This window comes from Alosa sapidissima, chromosome 16 (genome assembly GCF_018492685.1).
Source record: "Alosa sapidissima isolate fAloSap1 chromosome 16, fAloSap1.pri, whole genome shotgun sequence".
In the NCBI taxonomy this organism is placed as follows: Eukaryota; Metazoa; Chordata; class Actinopteri; order Clupeiformes; family Clupeidae; genus Alosa; species Alosa sapidissima.
This window is the reverse complement of record NC_055972.1, coordinates 2,570,925-2,595,924: the sequence shown is the minus strand read 5'-3', so window position 1 is coordinate 2,595,924 and position 25,000 is coordinate 2,570,925. Positions and strand designations below refer to the sequence as shown.

Sequence of the window (25,000 nt, the reverse complement as noted above, 5' to 3'; positions counted from 1 at the left end):
TGAACTAATCATATATACTCCACTATAAACATACTATAAACAACACCACACATACTGAACTTATCATATATACTCCACTATAAACATACTATAAACAACACCACACATACTGAACTTATCATATATACTCCACTATAAACATACTATAAACAGGAACATCACATACTGAACATATCATATATACTCCACTATAAACATACTATAAACAGGAACATCACAGAAGCCCAGAGACAGTCACACAAACTCACCTCCCTCTCTATAGTCCAGTACAAATAATAACCATAACGATGTAAACTAGTTGGATTTATGTGTATGTGTGTGTGTGTGTGTGTGTGTGTGTGTGTATGTGTATGTGTATGTGTTTGTGTGTGTGTATGTGTGTGTGTATGTGTATGTGTATGTGTATGTGTATGTGTATGTGTATGTGTTTGTGTTTGTGTTTGTGTGTGTGTGTGTGTGTGTGTGTGTATGTGTGTGTGTGTGTGTATGTGTGTGTGTGTGTGTGTGTGTATGTGTATGTGTATGTGTATGTGTATGTGTATGTGTATGTGTTTGTGTTTGTGTGTGTGTGTGTGTGTGTTTTTCCAAGTCAAAACACAAAACAACAATTTCACTGAGACAAAACAAATCAGTCTACATCGGGTCGTCTCTCTCAAAAAAATGTCTACATCACATGCAATGTCCTAGTCCAAGGCACCGGGGGAAATATATTCTGGAATGCCGTATCCAGGCCTGACATGACAATATCCCCACATGTAGACTGATTTTTTTGCCTGTAAAAGGGCTATTTCTTACTCTTCTTACCCTTCCTCTTCCCCTCCTCATCCTCCTCTTGCTCCTCTTTGTCCTCTTCCTCTAACTTCACCTCCTCGTCCTTGTCATCCTCTCCCTCTCACTTCTTCACCTCCACATCCTCTTCTTCCTCCTACTTCTTCACCTCCACGTCCTATTCTTCAGCCTCCTCTAATTCTTACTCTTCCCACTCTTCCTGCTCCCTCCATTGTACCCATTGTACATGACCTGTGGCTTATTTATAGTGCTTAGGCTGATTGCAAAGTGAACTAATTATCTAAAACAGTTTTCACATGAGAAAGTGTGCCAAAGAGTTGGCAAAATAGTGAAAATAATAGCCATACATGCGTATATATTTGCTAGGAGTGTGTTGATCATTTGGAAATTAAGTGTAAAGCATGAATTGTGTTTACAGTTCCGCAAAAAGAGTGCTGTGCAGTGAATTGTGCCTACAGTTGTGCAAAGTGTGTGTTACAAAATTGCAAACTGAGTGCAAAGCAGTGTTTGTGCTTTTAGTTTTGCGTGGTTTTGCTATAAGTATTAATAGTTTTAGAAATTGTGCTATAAGAATCACGGTTGTGTTTAAGCATTCAGAAAAAACTGTAATAGTTTACAGTTTTTCCACAACTGCTAAAACACATTTTTTAATCTTTTCACAAAACTGTATCAAACCTCAAATCTCAAATTACATTCACAAAACCTTTGACAACCTCTGCAGAACTGAAAAACACAGTGTTCAGGTTAGGGCATATAGCTCCAGGAGAAATGTTAATTGTTTACAATACAGTAAATGCATCTAAAAAACATAACAAAACAAAGCAAAGAATATTTCATAACTCAGTGGATTCAACATTTACTCTAAATCCAGTAAACATAATTCAGAATGGGGGTTCGTGTTTTACAGTTTTGAGAAAAGGGTGGAAGGTTTCAAAAAATGTGTTTTAGCAATTGTGAAAACCTATACTGGAAAAGACAGGCATTTACGTACTGTAAATGAGAAGCACAGAAAAGTCTACAGCAGGGGTGGGCAAACTTTTTGGCTCAAGGGCCACACTGGGTTTTGAAAATTGTCCGGCGGGCCGCACAACAACCCCCCCCCCACAACACACACATACATTTTTTATAGCCTATAATTTAGTATGACAAAATATTTCTTTTAAAATATGAATTGCTTAAAAATAACAATTAACAAATGTATAAATTGTGCACTGTCGCTTTAATTCACGTTTATTTCTCAATGATCTTCTGCCTGCTACGGTACGGCCCTCTCACACTTTTTAAATGGTCAGTAGTGGGAACTACTGCTGCCTTCATGATTTCCTTTTAAAAGTTTCTTATAAGAAGGAGATATCAATTATCAACAATGACAAGCCAGCTGGAACCTGCGTCTCTCTCCCCCTTTCGTGAGTGCAGACGCGTTCCCAATTAAATGGATCGCATGTTCACGTTAGATCTGCTGCAAAGGAGATAACTAAGAGTTACATGATGTTATCTCTATTTAACATGATGTTTTGACATTGACATTGTAAACGTTCTCTAAGGAGAGTGAAAAGCAGTTTGCAGTAAAGCTAACCAACGTCGTCTCTATCGCAGGAAAAAAATAGCGAGCAGCCTGATAACCAAATGAAATGCTCAGCGTTTGCCCACCCCTGGTCTACAGACTACAATGCACTCTTATCCCTCACTGATAGTTTCTGTCTATCTGCAACCTATTTACAGTTTTTTCTGAATGCTTAAACACATTTTTTGTAACTATGGCTTTTTTTGCAAAACTCTACACACAAATGGCAAAACCACTCACTGAGTTCGCAAAACTAAAAGCACAAACACTGCTTTGCACTCAGTTTGCAATTTTGTAACACACACTTTGCACAACTGTAGGCACAATGGCTATTATTTACACTATTTTGCCAACTCTCTGGCACACTTTCTCATGTGAAAACTGTTTTAGATAATTAGTTCACTTTGCAATCAGCACTATAAATAAGCCACAGGTAATGTAAAATGGGTACGATGGAGTGAGCAGGAAGAGTGAGAAGAGAAAAAAACAGTCTACATGTGGGGATATTGTCATGTCAGGCCTGGATACGTCATTCCAGAATATATTTTTCCCGGTGCCTTGGACTAGGACATTGCATGTGATGTAGACAGAATTTTGAGAGAGACGACCCGATGTAGACTGATTTGTTTTGTCTCAGTGAAATGCTATTTTGTGTTTTGACTTGGAAAAACACACTTGTGTTTGTTTTGATGTGTGTAAATAAACACTAGTACTTGAAGTTGGGATCCCTGTATGTTTACAGAACTATGACAAAAGTATGACCTCAAACTGACATAGTCTACCTTGTGCACAGAGAAAGCAAAAGCCAGATGTGTTTTTTATTCATACCATCAGTGTGTTGTTGGCACATTGTGTGCTTACTATTGTGATGGCTTGTGTTTACTGTTAGATACGAAAACACCATTTTTACGAAGGTGTGAAGAGTTAAGCAAGGTGTGTTAGCTTTTGCAAGAGAACTACAATGTTTTGCTGATTGGGTGAGAGGTTTTGCCATTTGTGTGTAGAGTTTTGCAAAAAAAAGCCATAGTTACAAAAAATGTGCTTAAGCAATCAGAAAAAACTGTAAACTAGCTTATATTGGTCGTGTTAAATCATTTTAAACAAGCGTGATCAATTTTGAGTTGTTGTGTTTAACGTATGACGTTGTGTTTACCTTTTGCCACTTGTGCTTCCCATAATGCATCACAAGCGCATCACAATGCAAAATGTGTTGTATTGCATGAGAATGTGTTTAGAGTTTTAGAAAAAGAGTCTATGAGATTTGCAAAATGTTTTTTATATGTGAAAAACTGTTTATGGTCCTGCCAAAAGAGTGATCGATTCAAGAAATGTGTTCAGGCAACTGAGCATTTGATTCAGAGAAGACGGGTTCAGTATTTGATTCAGAAGACGGGGTTCAGTATTTGGGGGTGCTGTGGTGCAACTGGTTGCAGTGCCCGTAATCACCCACAAAAGATGCCTCTACAGAAAGACCACACAGTAAAACATGATTGGCTTGCTCAATCCAGCCATCTTGAATCAACACAGATCTCGCATGTTTTGACGGAAGTACTTTAAAGTAAGTAATTCGGTCAAAAACACGCAAGATCTGTGTTGTAGGGACTTCATTTCAAGATGGCGCCGTCGGCAAACGACTCAAGGTATTATTGTATACAGTCCTTTTTAATAAACTATCTGTACATTTACAAAGTTGTCAATGCATCGTTTTATATGTTAGGAACCTCATTATACTACCAGAGAAATGTCGAGCTACTTTGGGCCTCGTAATTGGTTTAAAATTAGCAATCTTTTTACCATGAAAAATGCCCTATCACTACCAGTGTTAGCATTTAGCTAGCAACAGGCTAGTTTAGAATGCATCGGATTAGCGTTTTTTGCTCCCCAACGAACGTTCGAACTCGCTATCATGCTAAGCATATCCAAAATCCATTTCACACCGGATTTCCCCTTTAAGGTTACGACTGCCAGGTTTAGCACACGTGAACACACATTCACATAACACAGTAAACACAACATATAAGCTTTAGATAAACATTATAGTCCTAAATATGCTTTAGTGTGCATAAACATTATAGTTCTATGTGCTACAACAGCTGGCAGTGGCTGGGTTTGTCTGGGCAAATGAGCTGGAGAGCGGGGCAGGAGAGGGGGCAATAACGACTGGGCAGGAGAGGGGGCAATAACGACTAGGCAGGAGAGGGGGCAATAACGACTGGGCAGGAGAGGGGGCAATAACGCCTAGGCAGGTGGGATGGAGAGCTAGAGAGCTGTGCAGGAGAGGGGGCAATAACGACTGTGCCAAAACATCACGCCAAGCATCACAATCCTATCAATCCACACAACCCCCCCCCCTCCAAAATAGCGCCATCTCACACACACACACACACACACACACACACACACACACACACACACACACCATCACTGCTCTGATCCTTGTTATGAGCTGAAAATCATATTTAAAAGAGAGAGATTGAAGATTAAATTTTAAAGCCATGATACATTTTATTTTATTTTAAACAAAGCCAGAGGTGTGTGTGTGTATGTGTGTGTGTGTGTGTGTGTGTATGTATGTGCAAGACCGGCAGGCTTGTTAGGTAGCCAGGCAAGTGGCTGCTGGGCAGATGTGGACATCTCTTACACACACAGACACACACACACACACACAGACACACACACACACAAACACACACACACACACACACACAGACACAAACACACACACACACACACACACACAAACACACACACACACACACACACACACACACACACACACGCACACGCACACGCACACGCACACGCACTCGCACACACACACCCATCACAAAAGTCCAGAGTGAAGCAACACTCCAATTTTATAAGAGCCCGTTGTTTCTCTTCTCCTTCTGCGGCCTAATAAACACCATCCACATGCCGGTGGATAATAATATTGTAATACAACAAACATACAAAATAGTGTGCATGGGTGTGTGTGCGTGTGTGTTTGAGTGTGTTTGTGTGTGTGTGTGTATGTGTGTGTGTGTGTGTGTGTTCGAGGGTGTGTGTGTGTGTGTGTGTGTGTGTGTGTGTGTGTTTGAGTGTGTGTGTGTTTGAGTGTGTGTGTGTGTATGTGTGTGTGTGTGTGTGTGTGTGTGTGTGTGTGTGTGTGTGTGTGTGTTCAAGGGTGTGTGTGTGTGTGTGTGTGTGTGTGTTTGAGGGTGTGTGTGTGTGTATGTGTAAAATCCAGTGCTTGATTCACAACGTTGCAGTGCTTCAGTATTCTAACATTCTCTGCATTCTCTGGGTTATGTGTCCTGTGTGCAGTGAGTCTCTGGGTTATGTGTCTTGTTTGGGTTATGTGTCCTGTGTGCAGTGAGTCTCTGGGTTATGTGTCCTGTTTGGGTTATGTGTCCTGTGTGGGTTATGTGTCCTGTGTGGGTTATGTGTCCTGTTTGGAGTGAGTCTCTGGGTTATGTGTCCTGTGTGGGTTATGTGTCCTGTTTGGATTGAGTCTCTGAGTTATGTGTCCTGCGTGGGTTATGTGTCCTGTTTGGAGTGAGTCTCTGGGTTATGTGTCCTGTGTGGGTTATGTGTCCTGTTTGGAGTGAGTCTCTGGATTATGTGTCCTGTGTGGGTTATGTGTCCTGTTTGGAGTGAGTCTCTGGATTATGTTTCCTGTTTGGGTTATGTGTCCTGTGTGGGTTATGTGTCCTGTGTGGGTTATGTGTCCTGTTTGGAGTGAGTCTCTGGGTTAAGTATCCTGTGTGGGTTATGTGTCCTGTTTGGCTTATGTGTCCTGTTTGGAGTGAGTCTCTGGGTTATGTGTCCTGTGTGGGTTATGTGTCCTGTTTGGAGTGAGTCTCTGGATTATGTGTCCTGTGTGGGTTATGTGTCCTGTGTGGGTTATGTGTCCTGTGTGGGTTAGTGTCCTGTTTGGGTTAGTGTCCTGTGTGCAGTGAGTCTCTGGGTAATGTGTCCTGTTTGGGTTATGTGTCCTGTGTGGGTTAGTGTCCTGTTTGGGTTATGTGTCCTGTGTGCAGTGAGTCTCTGGGTTATGTGTCCTGTGTGTGCCAATAGACGTGCACTGTCATCATTTTATGCCCTGTAGTTTCACTGATGTAATCCAAGAACAAGGTCACTCACACACATGCTCACAAACACTCACCACCAACAGCCAAGCAGGTATTGAACATGATATTTAAAAGAAAGAGATTTAAGATTCAATTTTATGGTTATGGTTATGGGATTTGGCAGACGCCTTTGTCCAAAGCAACATACAAATATAAAAACAACATAATATTTTAAAACAGGGAACGGTGTGAACAATATTAAAGCCATGATACTTTTTCTCTTATTATTGGTTATTTAAAATAAATACTGGTCCATAACAGCCGGGCTACAACATGCGCACTAAGCATTCCGTTCTCGGAGCGTCTGCTACGACAATCAGCGTCCACTATAATCAATTCAACTGGCTACACCAGACACAAAAGCACTGTGCACACTCAAAATAATTAGACCAGTCTTCCAAAAACTATTTTTATACTCCACCAATGGAACACTTCAGTTGTCACACACACACACACACACACACACACACACACACACACACACACACTGTGCTCTCCAGGCAGACACAAGCCTGACTGATGATGCTACACAAAGTGAAACATAAACGCAGTTACCACAGCAACCAGCACATTTCATTCCATATTACACCAACTGTGTCCACTGGCATCAACATAGTCTTTACAAAAGAATTCCAGTAGTCTTCATTCATTCACATGCTGTAGAAAATACTTCCACAACAATCTATCTACCTTATCAATTGATATCCGTATCAGTTCTCAGGGCCAGATGTACTAACGCTTTTGCGCCCACTTCAGGCGTATTTGTTTCGCAATGTGCGTGTAAAATCATTGCGAGGTATGTACAAACAGGCCGCAATGATGTAAAAGCGCAAACTGCTTGTCGCGGGAGCTGAAAGTGGCAGATTGCGTTTGTCATGTCATACATATGCATTCATGGGAGGATCCAGGGGAAAGTGGGAATTTAGCGTAAAGAGATGGGAGGGGAAGAGTAAAGAGCGCCTAAGTATGTATTCTGCGGTATGTACTAAGACTGCTCCTGAAAGCGCATATCTATTCTGCGCCTAAATACTTCCGCCTTGTAAAAGCAGGTGTTAATCCAAATTGCAGTTCAATGCGTCAATAAGAGAACCTTTCAAAGACAACAGAATCACTATTTAGAGCACCAGTTTTTGTGGTGAAAGTATTTGTACTACCAAAAGCAACCTTAACTTTCATTGGCCTTTCGAATGTCTTACTTTCACTTTCACGTCATTCACCTAAACTTTCCTACTTGCTAGATTTGACCAATCTTCCATAGCCTATGTGCACAAGTAGTTTGAGTAGAACTACTGATCTTCATTATCTCCCTGCTTGTTTACATCTTATCATGTATGGTATTATTTCATGATCCTAAACGTTTGATTCTTTTTAATGTTGTCATCAGTTAACTTCATGCAACTGCGCTTGTATGTAGGCGCTGCCATTCAGTTGTGGACGTTCGTAAATTGCGTTTATGGGCGGAGAAAGGCAGAATTAGGCGCAGTTTACACTAAGGATTGAACGATTGATAAATACGACGGAAACTTGGGTCTGACAGCGTTCACAATCTGCGGTGTGTCCACGGCGCTGATAACACTACGTTCGCAAATATACGTACATCTGGCCCTCAGTGTCATGTTTCACTCTTAAATATTAAGCTTCTGCATCGGTATTAGAGGGAGAACAGATCTCTATCTATACAGAGAGCCAAATTAATCTCGGCAACAGTCCTTTTTCTGCATGCCAGGAGCAACAACATAATGTGTTCCTGAAATGGGACATGCTGTGCAGATCAACTCTCATCAGCTAATGCAAATGCTGAGTCCTGGAGAACAATAGTTATATCCCTCGCTGTTGAAGCTGCAGAACACTGGGGGGGGATCCCTTGCTGTTGAAGCTGCAGAACACTGGGGGGGGGGGGGGGGAATCCCTCGCTGGTGAAGCTGCAGAACACTGGGGGGGGGGGGGGGGGGGTAAATATTGATTTACCCTCTTCAGGTTTGCAGTATCAGATGACGCTGGGCTTATTTCTTTTAGATCAAGGAAAGATCAAGGAAATGAGGGTAGGACAGGACATGAAGGGTAGGACACATGGGTTAGGACAGGACATGTAGGGTAGGACACATGGGTTAGTACACATGGGTTAGGACAGGACATGTAGGGTAGGACACAGGACACATGGGTTAGGACAGGACATGTAGGGTAGGACACATGGGTTAGGACACAAGGGGTAGGACAGATGGGTTAGGACAGGACATGTAGGGTAGGACACAGGACACATGGGTTAGGACACAAGGGGTAGGACAGGATATGAAGGGTAGGACACAGGACACATGGGTTAGGACAGGACATGAAGGGTAGGACACAGGACACATGGGTTAGGACACATGGGCTAGGACAGGACATGTAGGGTAGGACACAGGCCAGATGGGTTAGGACACATGGGTTAGGACAGGACATGTAGGGTAGGACACAGGCCAGATGGGTTAGGACACATGGGGTAGGACAGGATATGAAGGGTAGGACACAGGACACATGGGTTAGGACAGGTACGAAGGGAACTACAGCATCTTCACCTCAGGAGCAGTTTCATCAAGGGTGTTATGGATACCATGGAGAGGAAAAGCAGACGAGAGGAGAGAGGGAGGAGAAAGAGAGAGAGGGAGAGAGAGGGGGGAGAGGAAGGAGAGGAGAGAGGAAGGAGAGAGGGAGGATACAGCTACTCCGAATCTGTTAATAATTTACATTCATTCTTGGTAAGGACCATTCATGCTCAATGACATTCACAGTGTGTTAACACAAGACAATGTCCTTATTTAATCTGGGACAACATTTGCCTGCAGGTTTATCACTATGGGTTAATGAATGTTGCTCTCTCTCTCTCTCTATCTATCTATGTATCTATTGTTATGGACCCTTTCAAGAGAGTTCCATTATCAGCATCATAGTTGGCCCCACAAGATTTCCTTTTTTAACATTCCATATGTTATCTTAATGCAGAGGAAGTAGATTGGGGCCCAAATAGAACGTTCAAGCATTGTTTTTGTTTTTATTGTTGAAAGGGTCTATACCTCTCATTCTATATCTATCTATCTATCTATCTATCTATCTATCTACATTATCTCTCTCTTTCTCTCTCTCTCTCTCTACAGCTCTGTCTTTGGCCTAGCTGAATAAGCTGATAAATATGTAAACACATTAAGAGTGAGTTTGGTATATGGGGTGTGGACCATATGGGTTTGGTATATGGGGTGTGGACCATATGTAAACACATTAGAGTTTGAGTTTGGTATATGGAGCATGGACCGTGGCCAACAGCAGCGGAGTCCTGGAGCCGTGCCATGGGAGAGAGGAGAGGTCAGGACTTGTTTTTGCAGCGAAAGAGAAACGACAACTGGTCTGGGCAGTGGGCAGGGATGGAAAACATCTGATGTAATAAACGACCAACTGCAGATTCTGGAGCCTCCGGATTCCTGCACACTAGGGAATCGACCGATGTTTTTTTCAGGGCCGATACCGATATCAATTATTACCAAAACAGGAGGCCGATAACCGATATGTAAAACCGATATGTCAGTTGTCAAAAAGGGGGGTAGATAGTAAAGGCTATATGCTGCAAAAATTTAATTCAAAATCTTTTAATTATGCAAACTTTTCTTTCTTCTTTTGATACACAATTGTCTATCAACTTGCATCACTTTGCAAGTGTAAATCCTGTGTATCATGTTAATCCAAGAGCTGAGTGATAGCAATTATTTTCATAGAGTAGGCCTGCACAATGGGCTATGTGCTTGTTAAGGGACCTGTCACAAAGAGGATGCTTTGCCATCGTGTGTGTGAGTGCACGAGAGAGGGAGAGGGAGAGGTGCATGTGTGATGGCAAGTGTTATGGTTGAATAGTTTAACAAAACAGTTTTAAAATAGTTCTTAGGCTATTTAAGCATGCAATTTGTGTCCATGTGTAGGCTATAAGCTACACTTTTGAGAGCCTAAAAGGCACGTTAATAGCCAGCTCAGGACGCGATTTTGTTCAGGTCGGATTAAATTACGGTTGGCCCTGGGTGCATGTAGTCTTTTCTGACAGTCTGTTTCAAAAAGGAGCAATTAGACTTTTTGACGTTCGCTATCGCATAATTTAGGACTTGTCTGTACTATGTCCGCCGAGGTGTCCCGTTATTCACAATTAACGAACGAGGCGGAGGCAGAGAACTCCCGACGCGCAGCACCCGAGTTTGTGGGATAACTAGTAAACAGCATCAGTAACGTGCATCAATCGGGAATTCGCTAAATGAAGGAAGTGGGTGCTTTACTTATTGATCTGGATCAAAGAGACAATAGCTTACAAAGTGGTGTTTTTGTAACTTCAGTGTAGATGATTGTGATTCACTGCAACTTCAGCAATGTAGGCTACCTTCCTTACCTACGTAGGCTACAGCTGAAGCCTAGTCTGCCAGTGAGAATCCTAAACTTTGTCTGTGTTCAGTCTTCGATCCTGATTGGCTGCATTCGTGCTAACTAACAAATCAGACGGTGTAGTAGGCGGGACAATGCTCTTGACCACAGAGTAGCAAATTCAGGGAGTGAGAGACGCTTTACAGACAAAGTAGCGCGTTTCATTCTTTATCCATTTCAATATCGGCTTATCGGTGGAAAAAATGACCGAATGACCGAAATGACCGAAAAAATGGCCCTAATAATCGGCCAGGCCGATAATTGGTTGACCCCTGCACACAGGACAGCCTCCTGATTCCTGCACACAGGACAGCCTCCTGATCCCTGCACACAGGAGAGGCTCTTGGCTTGCCTCGGCCGCCAGTGTGTTCATGAATTCCTGCCCACCACTGAGGCCTGACAGCCAGCTAGTCATATGCGCTATATGAAGGGGCGCCAGAGAGAGAAAGCCAATTTGTAGAGAAACTGGGTCATCAAATACAGCATGTCTAAGCAATTAGCGGAACAATGCAAAGCCTTTCTGCACTGTTGACATTATTAGCAGGGGGGGAACAGGTTCCCAGCAACCTAGGCAGAGAGAGAGAGAGAAAAAATGACTGCAAAAACGATTCGCTCAGCACAGCTCATTCCTCAGTGCGATTCAACGCTTGGGTCTCTCTCTGTGGGTAATTAGCTTGGCCAGTCTTGCCAAGAGGGGAGGGGCAGGAGGAGTCAAACAGTGTAAATAAAGTATGCAGGACAAGCAAGCTACACTTATGCATGGGTAAAGAATGGGCATGAGATGGGAATGAGATATTTATTTGTCACATACACAGTTATAACGGTGTACAACTAGTAGTGAAATAGTTGTAGTCTTAATAGTGTTGTCTTAATAGTCTTAATAGTCTTGTGAGACTCAGTGTCAGTGTGCATGCATACCCACATGGGCCTACACATTGTTCGGATAAATGTTAACAGTCAAGTTTGAGGATAATGTACACTCATATAGTATCCTGAGTTCAATGATTAATCACAACAGGAAAACCACCAGCCCAACTAAAGCAGCCCATACATTCCACAGCTTGATTTTCTCACTGTAGGCTGTTCTCAGGAACTCTGTGTCATAACAACTATGAACTAACATGCTTCATACTGATTCTATGGAATGGCGTGCAAATCTGTGCCTAGCAATTACAGTGTGCTAGCTGGCTTAAGGGCATTTGTGGCATTTCACTGACTTCTTGCTTTAAACAGAAGTATTTGGTTCCCAAAACAATTGAGCTCACATCGCTGGTTTACATTTAGCATTTGAATTGATATCAGTTAAAGTGATGAAGGCCATTCACGGGACAGATAGTAATCTGTTTCCTTGGTTCTGTCTACATGTGACCTTCTGCCAAACCCCTAACAAATATGGAGTTGCGGACGGGAGAGTGCGGGCGGGACTGTTTAACTTTTTGAGTGACATACTGTACTTTACATAGCTGACCGACGATGCATAAACTCGATCAATTCCTAGTATATGATGACGAGAACAGGGTTAAGAAATCTTCTTACATGAAACATCCTTACAGAATAAAGGAAGCGGCTGTTTGATACGTTTACGCACTGTAACGCGCCAGCTGTCCTTGCTGAGTGTGCAGGACCAACATCAAGGCACAAAAATAGATTTATCTCCTCTGGCATGAAAACCCAACGTTTACACAATCTTTATCCACTACAGAATCTCTGCTGACGTGCACAAATACAGACAAAGGATACGATAGCCTACAGAAGATAGAGGTCCAACGTGTATACCCTATATATAGGACATACATCTGATATCAGTTTTGTTGAGACTATAACAGGCCAGTCATTGATCATCTGTTTATTACCTAATGGCCCTTTCGAACTACAACCTAGTAATACAGTAATGTAGGCTACCCCAGGTTCCTCGTCGCGGTCGATGGCCGTGTAGCCTACATGGAGGTGTAGCTGGGCAAATTAGCACCTCTATCAGCTGGCTGTCATGTTACTATCTCTGTTTGCAGTCTCACAGCATGTTGGCATTTATCCTGTTATTTCCGTCCCGTGGGTTATCAAGAGGCGGTCGTAAAGGCAAACCTCGACAATGACACACATCCGAATGCTGATACACGCGCGCGCAGCAACACGCGCGAATAGACACCAGCAACAAGGAGAAATAGCCATAACTAATTAGGTCATCAGGTTCCAAAAAAGCATAGGGATATAGATAGTACCAACAAGAACAATTGATTGCAGTGTGGTTACCTGGATGTTACAGCGGCTATTTTGACGCAATCACTCCTTATCTCCCCGACAAACATAATCAACAACACTGCGGTAATAGTAGGCTAACAGGCATATTGCTGTAGTTTTAAAAAGACAATCAATCATAGTCACCTCTCCGTGGTTGACTGTCCGACCCGAAGGGGTGTCTTCGGGCAGGAAGTAAAGTTTGGAGCTGGACAAGAGCTGCTTAGTGGTCCGTTCTTCCCACAGCAGCTGTAGCTCCGCTATGCAAATCGGGTCCTCCGGCGTGCATCTGACAAGGAAAAAGTCACCCAGGGACAAGATCCGCGCTTTTCCGTCCCGATCAAATTTAAAAGCCTTGTAGAAAATGTACGGTCCGTGCAAACCACAAGATGAGCCTACCCACTGTAGAGCAACAGAGGGAGTAGAAAATCTATCAATTCATTTATAACCAAAATAATATCCTATCTATAGTCTAATTCATGGTTATTTTCAAAGATTGAGGTTGAATATATCAGCTTTTGTTTATAGACTTGACATGGCACGAAAAATTTAACCATTGAAAGAGATGAAAAACAGACATAAAGTGATGTATTGGCAAATGTACAAATGTACATGATTAATAATTGCGACACATGCTATATTATTTTTATATGTAGACAATCATTTGAATTCACGCTTAACTGCGTGATAGTCTCTGTCTATGACATGAAACTAAAAAAGTAGCCTTTATTGCATGACATTACCTTGAGTGAGTCGGTCTCCATCTCGACGCTCTGAATTGATTAAACTCAACATTCTCTCCAAACTTGTTGGCTTGAATGGATTTCCGAAGGTCCTGCAAGCACAAAATATTTCCTTGTTCAATATTGCATTCCCTTCTCTGCTGACTCCACATGAAACGCTGGCCAGTTATGTAATTGCCCTGCGATCATGTCAGAATTCAAGGAATGCGCCTTGCAGCAGAGTTGATCATATGCCGTTTACAAGCGACACGTTTCGGCTATTATTTCAGTCTCCCTTTATGTAGTGATCAAAGAGTGACATGCGCTCGAAATAGCAACTGCTCGTCCGCGTCAATACAGGCCACCTTACATGACATGACATACAAGACATGACACTCTATTTTCGGGGTAGGCTGCTGTAGGTTAGAGTTTTTTCTAATATAGTATATCTCCCTTCCAGGACCTGTGTAAACGCTGTCTTTATGTTGACTAGAGAGAACATTTCCTGCAGTGACTGCGAAGCGTAGATTATGTTCCGCATATTTTGAGCCAGCTATGAATCAGAATTGAACATATGTTTTAAACAGACGATCGTATCTGAACTCAATAAACCCAAAAAGAAACAAACATGCCCATTTGTTCAACGATATGCTGCAGGTTGTTAGCATATTCTGAAGTTAAATAAAGCATCACATTTTCAAATAATTTAAAGACGAACAGACAAAATTAAATCGAGATGATACAGCTTTATTTTGCATGTAGCCTACCTCTCCATTGGGTAGCCTATGTTACAGTTTACAATCGCACATCAAACACGGACTGTTTTACACTGAAGATGGATGACATTTACATCAACTGTTTTACTATATCAATGGTTTTATACATTAGTTGAACGTTGGCTGTACAGCTGCCGCAGATGAAATGGCTATGTGCACATGCATGCCCAAATTGTGAGGGTTGAATTTCAAAGTGGATTACGTCAATGCAAAGAATGTCGGGGTAGATTTCCCCTTAAACCATCGATCGCTACAAAGCAGACCCGAATCCGTCTGTGGTTCTTTTACGCGCCTTGTTATGGGTCATTTACAGGGAGGAGGGGCGGAGAATGGAGGTGCTTGGATTGTGGATTACCGAAATACCTTTCATGAAGGCACACACACAATATGCACTATGTATAGGGTCCAACAATTTTAGATAGACTGCAAGGCTTCGGGCAGTGATTTTTAATGGCATCAGGCTTCGCGTCCTATACTGTAGCTCTAGGCGCCACTGATATTGATCCATGAAGGCAACACAGGAATATTAACACTGCTGGACACAGCTGTATGGAACATTTAGGTACTCGCACGTGTATTGGACATGTGTTACGACTCACATATCACTACATCAGTTACATGTGCGTTTCCCATAAAACCCCAGCCTTGATCCAAACAGAGAGAGAGAGAGAGAGAAGCACAGAAGGGAATTAAGTATATCTGAAATTGGGAAGATCCTCAAAACCATAGTTGCCTGTCTACAGCCATCCGATTGTAGGCTAAACATTCAGCATCCTCATAATACAGATGTAAGGTTTGTAATCATGCATAGCACACTAGCTGAAACGTAATTTCGATCTCTTTGTATGTCTTGACATGTGAAGAAATTTACAATAAAGCAGACTTTGACTTTGACTTTGACTTGAGCTGTGAACAATGTGTCTATAGACACATACTGTAGGGACAAGATGGTGTGTGGTGGACTGTGCTCTGTGCTCTGTTTGCCATTTATAGAATTGCTTTTAAACACTAGCTCTCTCAAAATATCAAATAACAACCCTCACCTTAAAAGCACACATATTATGTGTGTGTGCCAGTGTGTGTGTGTGTGTGTGTGTGTGTTTCTGGGAAATTTTCTATGCCGTAGCACATATTGCATTTGCATCTGTATCAGCTCTGCCATGTAATGCATATTGAGGGATCTGCAGAATTTAAGTAAGGTCACGCACACGCCCCCATCGAGACTGAAACAGGAGCTGATAAAGTGAGTTTATATTCATCCCATGTGCCAGCATGCCAGAGTGCCAGTGCATCGGCATGGCTACGGCACCGGCATCGCCACGGCGCCGGCATGGGCAGCGAGCGGCAGCCCCGCTCTGAATTCACACACAGCAGCCTAGTGCATCAGCACAGAACAGCTCAGAACAGCTCGGCATCAGCATTTTTATAATGTCTTTGGCACACAGCATCAGTAACAGGACACAATCTACCTGCATGGAGACACACACACACACACACACATATACACACACACACACACACACACACAGCATGTATCAGTAGCAGGACACAGTCTACCTGCATGGAGACACACACACACACACACACATACACACACACACACACACACATACAGCATGTATCAGTAATCAGCATGTATCAGTACCTGCTCTTCACACTGCTAACACATGACTGTACAACCACTCACAGCTCCAACCATCTGGTGAAGTTTGCGGACGACACAACACTGGTGGGCCTCATCACTAAGGGCGATGAGGCTCACTACAGAGAAGAAGTAGACCTGCTGGCTAAATGGTGCAAAGACAACAACCTCCTGCTAAATGTCAGCAAGACCAAGGAGATTGTTGTCAACTTTCAGAGAGGCCACAAACAACTGCCACCACTGTCCATCGACGGAGATGCTGTGGAGAGAGTGAGCAGCACAAAATTTCTGGGGGTGCACATCAGCGACGACCTCTCCTGGACCACCAACACAGCATCACTGGCGAAGAAAGCCCAGCAGCGCCTCTACTTCTTGCGCAAATTGAAGAAGGCAAGTACCACGCCTCCTGTCATGACTACATTCTACAGAGGGACCATCGAGAGCATCGTCTCCAGCAGCATCACAGTGTGGGGCGGAAGCTGCACAGATCAGAACAGGAAGACCCTCCAGCGCACTGTTAACACAGCTAAGAGGATCATTGGAGCACCACTCCCCTCCCTGCAGGACATTTACACCACCCGCCTCACCCGCAAAGCACTAATGATTGTCAAGGATACAACCCACCCTGCACACGAACTGTTCAGCCTCCTGCCCTCTGGAAAGCGGTACAGGAGCCTCCGCTCCCGCACCACCAGACTGGCAAGTAGCTTCATCCACCAAGCAATCAGGATGCTGAACACTCTACCCACTCTCCCATCACTGACAGCCCCCCCCACCCACCAGCCAGCCAGGAACCTAGGAAACTAGGATCCTGTCTACCCTAACACCCCCCCCCCCCCCAACACCGCCCTGTGGAACTGCACTGTGACTGCGCAGCCTAACGTGTTGCTGCTTCACATCAAGCCTGATATACTTGAAATTACTGCATACTGCATATCAATGTAAATATACAGGTCACACAAGCACAAGTTCAAACTTCATGTAACTGTTAAGACTATATAAATATACAACACAACTACCTCTATTTTTTTTTTTATATATATATGTCCTATATTTCTATTTTGATACATACATGTTCTATATTTCAGTCTTGCACTTTAATTTAATGTTTATTGTCTATGGCTATGTCCATAGTATGTCTATGTCTGTATTTAAAGCATGTCTATGTCTGCATGGGAAAGTAAGAAACGAAATTTCAATTCTTTGTATGACCAGTGCATGTAAAGAAATTGACAATAAAAGCCGACTTGACTTAACAGGACACAGTCTACCTGCATGGACACACACACACACACACACACACACACACACACACACACACATATACACACACACACACACACACACACACACACACACACACACAGCATGCATCAGTAGCAGGACATACATGTAGTCTACCTGCATGGAGATACACACACACACACACACACACACAGCAGATAGATAGATAGATTTCATTCACTCAGGAATTATACTAATCAATCCTCTCTTTCAAACAAAAAGTGCTTGCCAACACTGTCCTCCAATCAGAATGTGTTTAGAAAACACTGTCCTCCAATCAGAATGTGCTTAGAAAATGCTGTCCTCCAATCAGAGAGTTCACGCAAATACTACCCTCCAAAGATTCTAGAGGAGCTCTGTTCTAGAATCTTCTGTTCTAGAGGAGCTCTGTTCTAGAATCTTTGCCACCCTCCAGTATGGCCTTAAAGAGGCTGCCATAGGACAGCTTGCCCCCTGGACCATAGTGAAACCTGACCTCACTCAAGCATCCGTCATCACAAACCCTTATTAAACAGGCCAGTCCACCCACCACGGGTGGCATGAGGAGGGAGAGGAAGTGCGAACGACTAAACTGTGTCAACCTCTACCCTAGATAATGGAGTCGGACTCTCTTATGTGCTCTAATAAAAAGAGACATTTTATTGACAAAATCCAATTAGGAATGAGCTTCCTTAGTGAGTGGTGTGTGTGTGTGTGTGTGTGTGTGTGTGTGTGTGTGTGTGTGTGTGTGTGTGTGTGTGTGTGTGTGTGTGTCTTTGTGAATGTGATTTTAGATGAGTCAGAGTGATGACTCTTTATCATCTACATACTGTCGCCTCCAATGGTCAGTCTTTGGAAAGAGTAATACATGATATGCTTAATGGAATTGGTGTGGTATTCTTTATCACTCCCTGATCTGGGAGTAATAAACTGCTAAACTCCATCACCTAACCTCCCAACTCCATCACCTAACCTCCCAACTCCATCACCTAACCTCCCAACTCCCCTAGACCCGGCTACCCTAGCTTCACAGGAACCAAACATCACACTAGCTTCACAAGAACTAAACATCACACTAGCTTCACAAGAACCAAACATCACACTAGCTTCACAAGAACTAAACATCACACTAGCTTTACAAGAACCAAACATCACACTAGCTTCACAGGAACCAAACATCACACTAGCTTCACAAGAACCAAACATCACACTAGCTTCACAGGAACCAATGTCACACTAGCTTCACAAGAACCAAATTCACACTAGCTTCACAGGAACCAATGTCACACTAGCTTCACAGGAACCAAAGTCACACTAGCTTCACATCACACCGTCTCTGATTTTGCCTTTAAAGAACAGGGAGACCAGGATGGTGCGTCAGCATCTCAGCATCTGATGGTGCATCAGCATCTCAGCATCTGATGTTCATTCATGTGGGAGGGGGCTGGCAGAGACAGGGAGGCACGTATACTCCCACACAGAAACACACTGAGTGTGTGTGTGTGTGTGTGTGTGTGGGAAAGAGAGGGAAGCGCATGGACAGATGCGGTGATGTGGATGTTGACAGATACAGTACACTCTCACACAGAAACACACTAAGCCTGAGAGTGTGTGCGTGTGTGTGTGTGGGTGTGTGTGTGTGTGTGTGTGACCTACAGTATTACAGTAAATGCATTAAAACATACTTTTCCTCTGTCTCAATACCAGGCCGAGCGCAGACAGCTTCATGCCAAAGCCACGTGCCCATACCATTGTGATAGGATGTCTTTCCAGGAACACTCTCATTATAGGGACCATCTCTGGCGCCCCCTCTGGAGGTCAGTGATGTTGCAATCACAAGTTTTCTGTAAGTGGAGTCCTTGAATGCTTCTATTGAGAAAGTTAGTGGTGACAGATGTGTTTTGTCCGGTATTGAAGTGATGAGAGTGGGGAAGGTGTTCAGCAGAATAGAATAAGCAGGTCTTCGGAAGTCTGACTCTGTCTTCATGTTAAGCTGTTAAATATTGAAACTGTGCCCTTGGGAATCATTATTTCTCTGTTAAAGAGAACATAGTGATATTTCCATATGGGAACAGCAGTTTTGAGCTTGCACATAGAGGCCCAGAGTTTGTCGAACCTAAATGACTTGCCCTCATCTCCATCTTTGCTCTAAACCTTGCTCTATGTCTGTGCTCTGAGTGTCCCTTGCCTCTCTCTGTAGAAACAAACTGTAAACATGTATGTAATCACAGGGCTTGGACAGAACCCCAGCATGCAGTACAGTCAGTGTTTTTGTAAAGATCTGGCAACCTCAGCATTTGTATCTGCTTAACCCATCTAGTTCTCCTTTCCTGAAAAAACTGATAGAGTTGTTCTGTGGAAAAGCATTGCGGAAAGCAATTGTTTGAAAGCATCTGCACGGGCTCTTTTGGGGAACAGCCGCATCTGCACAGGCTCTTTTGGGGAACAGCTTTAGTCCAGTTGGCTCTGCCGGACTTGTTCTACATGAATGATTCCTTCAGAGGCATCATAGCAGTCTGCAGTCTGACTGGATTACCAACATGGCATTCACTCGGACAATACGCAGTGTCACTCTTGGGAACCAAATACGCAGTGTAACTCTTGGGGACCAAATGAATGAATAATTTCTGTTTTCCTTCCCCCTCTCCTCTCTCTCTCTTGTCCTCTCCTCCTCTCTCTCTCTCTCTCTCTTTTCTCCTCTCTCTCTTCTCTTTCATTTCTTCCTCTCTCTCTTCCCCTTCTCCTCTCCTCTCTCTCTCTTCTCATCTCCTCCTCTCCTCTCTCTCTCTCTCCTCCTCTCTCTCTTCTCTCTCTTCTGTCTTTTCATTTCTTCCTCTCTCTCTTCCCCTTCTCCTCTCCTCTCTCTCTTCTCCTCTCCTCCTCTCTCTTCTCTCTCTTCTGTCTTTTCATTTCTTCCTCTCTCTCTTCCCCTTCTCCTCTCCTCCTCCCTCTCTTCTCCTCTCCTCCCCTCTCTCTCTTTCTCTCTCTCTTCTGTCTTTTCATTTCTTCCTTTCTCTTCACTTCAAATGAATTCATGTAACATCTGGAAGATGCCCTGGAAGATGCCCTGGCCCAGATGTTCACAGAGTTGGCATGTAATGCTTGTGTCCCAACGAGCCAGTCCACGCGCACTACAGCCTGATGTGTGTGTGTGTGTGTGTGTGTGTGTGTGTGTGTGTGTGTGTGTGTGTGTGCGTGTGTGTGTGTCTGTGTGTCTGTGTGTGTGTGTGTGTGTGTGTGTGTGTGTGTGTGTGTGTGTCTGTGTGTGTGTGTGTGTGTGTGTGTGTGTCTGTGTGTGTCTGTGTGTGTGTGTGTGTGTGCGTGTGTGTGCGTGTGTGTGTGTGTGTGTGTGTGTGCGTGTCTGTGTGTCTGTATGTGTGTGTGTGTGTGTGTGTGTGTGTGTGTGTGTGTGTGTGTGTGTGTGTGTGTGCCAGTTCCTATTTCCCCACTGCTACACTCCCTCTCCAGTTCAGCCAGAATACTCCACTCACGCCATGTAATCACTCATTTGAATTTGTTTGTGTGAATGATCTTTAGCAATGCATTTATTTTCTGATTGTGATGTATTGTTTCTAAATAAATTACCTGCAATGCAGAGGGAACTTTTCTGCAGCCAATATCTGTGTGGTCAGTCGCCCACCTACACCAGTAACCAGGTGCTGCCATCTACTGGACATGCGTTGCACTGCCCCAATAATCCATGTATGCTGTAGGTGTTCAACACTAAGCTTTAATGGAACTATCATGTGCTTGCATTAAATATGTGCAGTAATAGGAAAACCCTATTTGGGCAGGGGAATAACATAAGGAGAGTGTATGTCTGTGTGTGTGTGGGCAGGGGAATAACATAAGGAGAGTGTATGTCTGTGTGTGTGTGGGCAGGGGCATAAGCTTTCTCTCTGACTGCACAGAGGGTCAGAGTGAATGCCATGTTGGTTCATGTAGAACAAGTCCGGCAGAGCCAACTGGACTAAAGCTGTTCCCCAAAAGAGCCCGTGCAGATGCGGCTGTTCTCCAAAAGAGCCTGTGCAGATGCAGCTGTTCCCCACCACACATCCATGGCCCTAAGCCTCAGTACCGGCTCCCCCCAGGGCTGTGTGCTGAGTCCCTTGCTCTTCCCCCTCTACACACACCACTCTCCCCTGTCCATCACAGCAGCACCATGGTGAAGTTTGCGGATGACACCACAGTGGTGGGGCTCGTCTCCAGGGATGCTTCATCTCTGCCTACAGACATGAGATGGAGCGGCTGCCTACAGACATGACACTTTTAGCTCCAACTCATTGAATCAGATTAGACCGTTTGATTGTGAGTCAGACTCAGAGAACGGCTGGATGAACTGGGGAAAGGTAAAACTCAATTGTTTAACTCAAGGGGAGGTGGAAAATTAGTGTAATTCCCCAAATGGTGGAATATCCCTTTAAGAGTGTGTATTACATTTTCAACATTTACATATCCATGTAAACAAGTTTAAGGACTGAAATTTCACCAAACTAAATTTTCTTTTGGTTTATTTATGTAGAAGATATTCCCAGAAAGATTGTAAATATTAATAATTGAGACAAATTAACAAACAAACATTCATTTTGAACAGATAAAGGAAATAAACACAACAAACTTGGCCTAAAATTACCTTGTTAAGTTGGACATAACATCAGCTGAATAATAACTAAAACATGAACTGCATGGAATATAAAAGTGAATGTTATTTAAACAATGGTACGACAAGATTCTCCAATATGATCACAACAGCAAAGAGCTCTGCTAGGCCCTGGGCAATATGATCACAACAGCAAAGAGCTCTGCTAGGCCCTGGGCAGCATGCACACTTCCTCCCTTACCACCCTCCTCACCCCAGGCCTAACACTGACTCCAGCATAGGCCCAGCCTAACACTGACTCCAGCATAGGCCCAGCCTAACACTGACTCCAGCACAGGCCCAGGCTGTCTTCTGACCACAGGACTGGCCTGTAGAGCTCTACCAGGCCCTGGGCAGCATGCAGACACCCACCCTCTCCACTGCCCACACCCTGAACCTCACATTGAATCCAGCATAGGCCCAGCTCCCCGCCTAACCCTAGTGCTGCCCTGGGCCCCAGGCTTCCTGCAAACACCCACCCACACCTCAGACCTAACCCCAACCCCAACCCTAACCGAGGGCCTTGGAGGGAGCCACAGCTCCCTGCCTAACCCTAGCGCTGCCCTGGAGAGTTGGCCCAGTCACAAGCACTAGACTCAGCCTCAGCCTGACAAAGCGAAAGAATACTAAAGAAGTGCAGCTTTAGTGCATTCCAGAGCATGGTTCACCAAGCAAGCTGCCCTACTCTAGCTTTAGTGCATTCCAGAGCATGGTTCACCAAGCAAGCTGCCTCTACCATCTTGGCCTTAGGCTTTATTCACATGGCCTCGTTTGTTTTTCTCACTCAGAACGGACAGAATATCCTCTATCTCCTTCTCCATACTTCCATCTATTTGCTTCTCTTTGACCTCTAACCTTGTTGACCATACATTCCTTATGGCTTGCTGATCTCTCTTGGTGCCAAGCCTTATTTGTGTGGCTAGTATTAGTGCTCTGCCATCCCCAGGACCTGCCACCAGCCTGCCCCAGGCACAGGCAAGATGGACTGAAAGGGTCTGGTCATATTCTGAGGCTGCCAATATTCGATTGTTGAGACTTTTGAGGATTTTTTTTCATGAACCGTGCCACCCCTAGTGTTTTGATTATGATTCTCTCAGTGGATTACTGTTAAATTAGCTTGTGTATTTTTGATTATGATTCTCTCAGTGGATTACTGTTAGATTAGCTTGTGTATTTTTGCAATGCTCCTGATTAATTTAAGCAATGACCTTCCTTTCCCAATCATTTGTGTTTGGGAAATGGATGTGACGAATAAAGCATTGTGTGTTTATGCCTTTGATGCTTTTGATGTTTTTGTCTCAAACAGTTCAACAATGTTTCCTATGACTCCCTTCTATGTGCGCATGTGTGTGTATGTGTTTGTGTGGGTTTGTGTGTGTTTGTGTCTTTGCTTCTGTGTGTGTAATTGTTTGTGTGTGTACTTGTTTGTGTGTGTGTGTGTGTGCGTTTGTCTTTGCTTCCACGTGTGCATGTGTGCATGTGTGTGTGTGTGTGGGGGGGGGGGGGGGGGTATTTGTTTTTCATCTCCAAGGTCACACTCCCTCTGATGTAACACTCCCTCTGTCACTCCTATAACCCTATTACCTCAACCTGTTCTTGCACTGAAATAGTTTTTTATTCTACCTTGTCTAAATTACACTTTACTCTCCTATTTGTCCATATTATTTATGCTGGTCTCTAGACCTTACTCTTGCACTGTTGGACTGTTGGACTAATGTTGGACTACTTTTTGCACCTTCACCATGACACTCACTCTCTTGAGCACCTTGCCATGCACACATAACTAAGGACTATGGTTGGACTACTGTTTGCACCTTCACCATGACACTCACTCCCTTTAGCACCTCACCAGTCCCGGCCCTGTCACTACAAGCGTCTTATGCTTGATCACCCTCAAGCACATTGGACTTTTTAAATTTAATTTATATAGTGTATTTAGTATTTAATTTTGTTAGTTTTCTTATTATGACACCTGCATGTGTGTGTGTGTGTGTGTGTGTGTGTGAGAGAGAGAGAGAGAGAGAGAGATAGTCACATGATCTACTTTGTAAACTCATTTGGTTTAAACTGGACTACCAATATAATATACTTTTACCAATTGTTTCCTCAAATTCTATACATGTGTAAACCTGGTACATCAATAAACTTGCATAACCACACACGCACACCACAAACTCACATCACACACACACCACATGAACTCACATCACACACACACACACACCACATGAACTCATCACACACACACACACCACATGAACTCACATCACACACACGCACACACACCACATGAACTCACATCCCACACACACACACCACATGAACTCTTACTTAAGATGATACCTCTCACATTACACAGAATGATACTGCACAGCACAGTGACTTAGTTATTTTAGGGACATTTAAGGTTAGTGAGACTTAAGGAACATTAGGGGTCTTTTAGGGACATTTAAGCAGTGTTGGGAATGTTACTTTAAAAAGTAATTAGTTATAGTTACTCACTACTTGTTCCTAACTGAGTTAGTAACTGAATTACTTTATGATAAGAGTAACTCGTTACCAAGGAAAGTAACTTTTTGCGTTACTGTTACAAAAAAAAAGTTGCTATATGTCAAAGAATTTGGATTTTTTCAGCAGTTTTGAGCAACCAGTTGAAATGAGTAGAACAGACAGGTGTTTGTAGGCTACATAACTTTCGATATTTATTAGATAGATAGATAGATAGATAGATAGATAGATAGATAGATAGATAGATACTTTATTGATCCCCAAGGGGAAATTCAAGATATTGCACTTCGACAGACCTACGGTTGACTTCAGCCTGTGT

At 43.4% G+C, this 25,000-nt stretch overlaps 1 protein-coding gene and 1 long non-coding RNA gene across 2 annotated transcripts in view; both read right to left on the bottom strand.

Moving 5' to 3' along the window:
* LOC121685741 (AT-rich interactive domain-containing protein 5B-like) overlaps positions 1-13,999 on the bottom strand; it is an 80,576-nt gene extending 66,577 nt beyond the window's left edge. The window contains exons 1-2 of the mRNA XM_042066476.1: positions 13,875-13,999; positions 13,279-13,533 (exon numbers count right to left, since the gene is read on the bottom strand). Coding sequence (XP_041922410.1) covers positions 13,279-13,533; positions 13,875-13,895 — 276 coding nt within the window. The 5' untranslated portion in view covers positions 13,896-13,999. The remainder of the gene's footprint in view (positions 1-13,278; positions 13,534-13,874) is intronic.
* Positions 14,000-21,585: 7,586 nt separating this feature from the next.
* Positions 21,586-25,000, bottom strand: part of LOC121685774 — an 8,583-nt gene continuing 5,168 nt past the window's right edge. Inside the window, exons 2-3 of the long non-coding RNA XR_006023435.1 lie at positions 22,517-22,522; positions 21,586-21,676 (exon numbers count right to left, since the gene is read on the bottom strand). This is a non-coding gene — a long non-coding RNA (uncharacterized LOC121685774). The remainder of the gene's footprint in view (positions 21,677-22,516; positions 22,523-25,000) is intronic.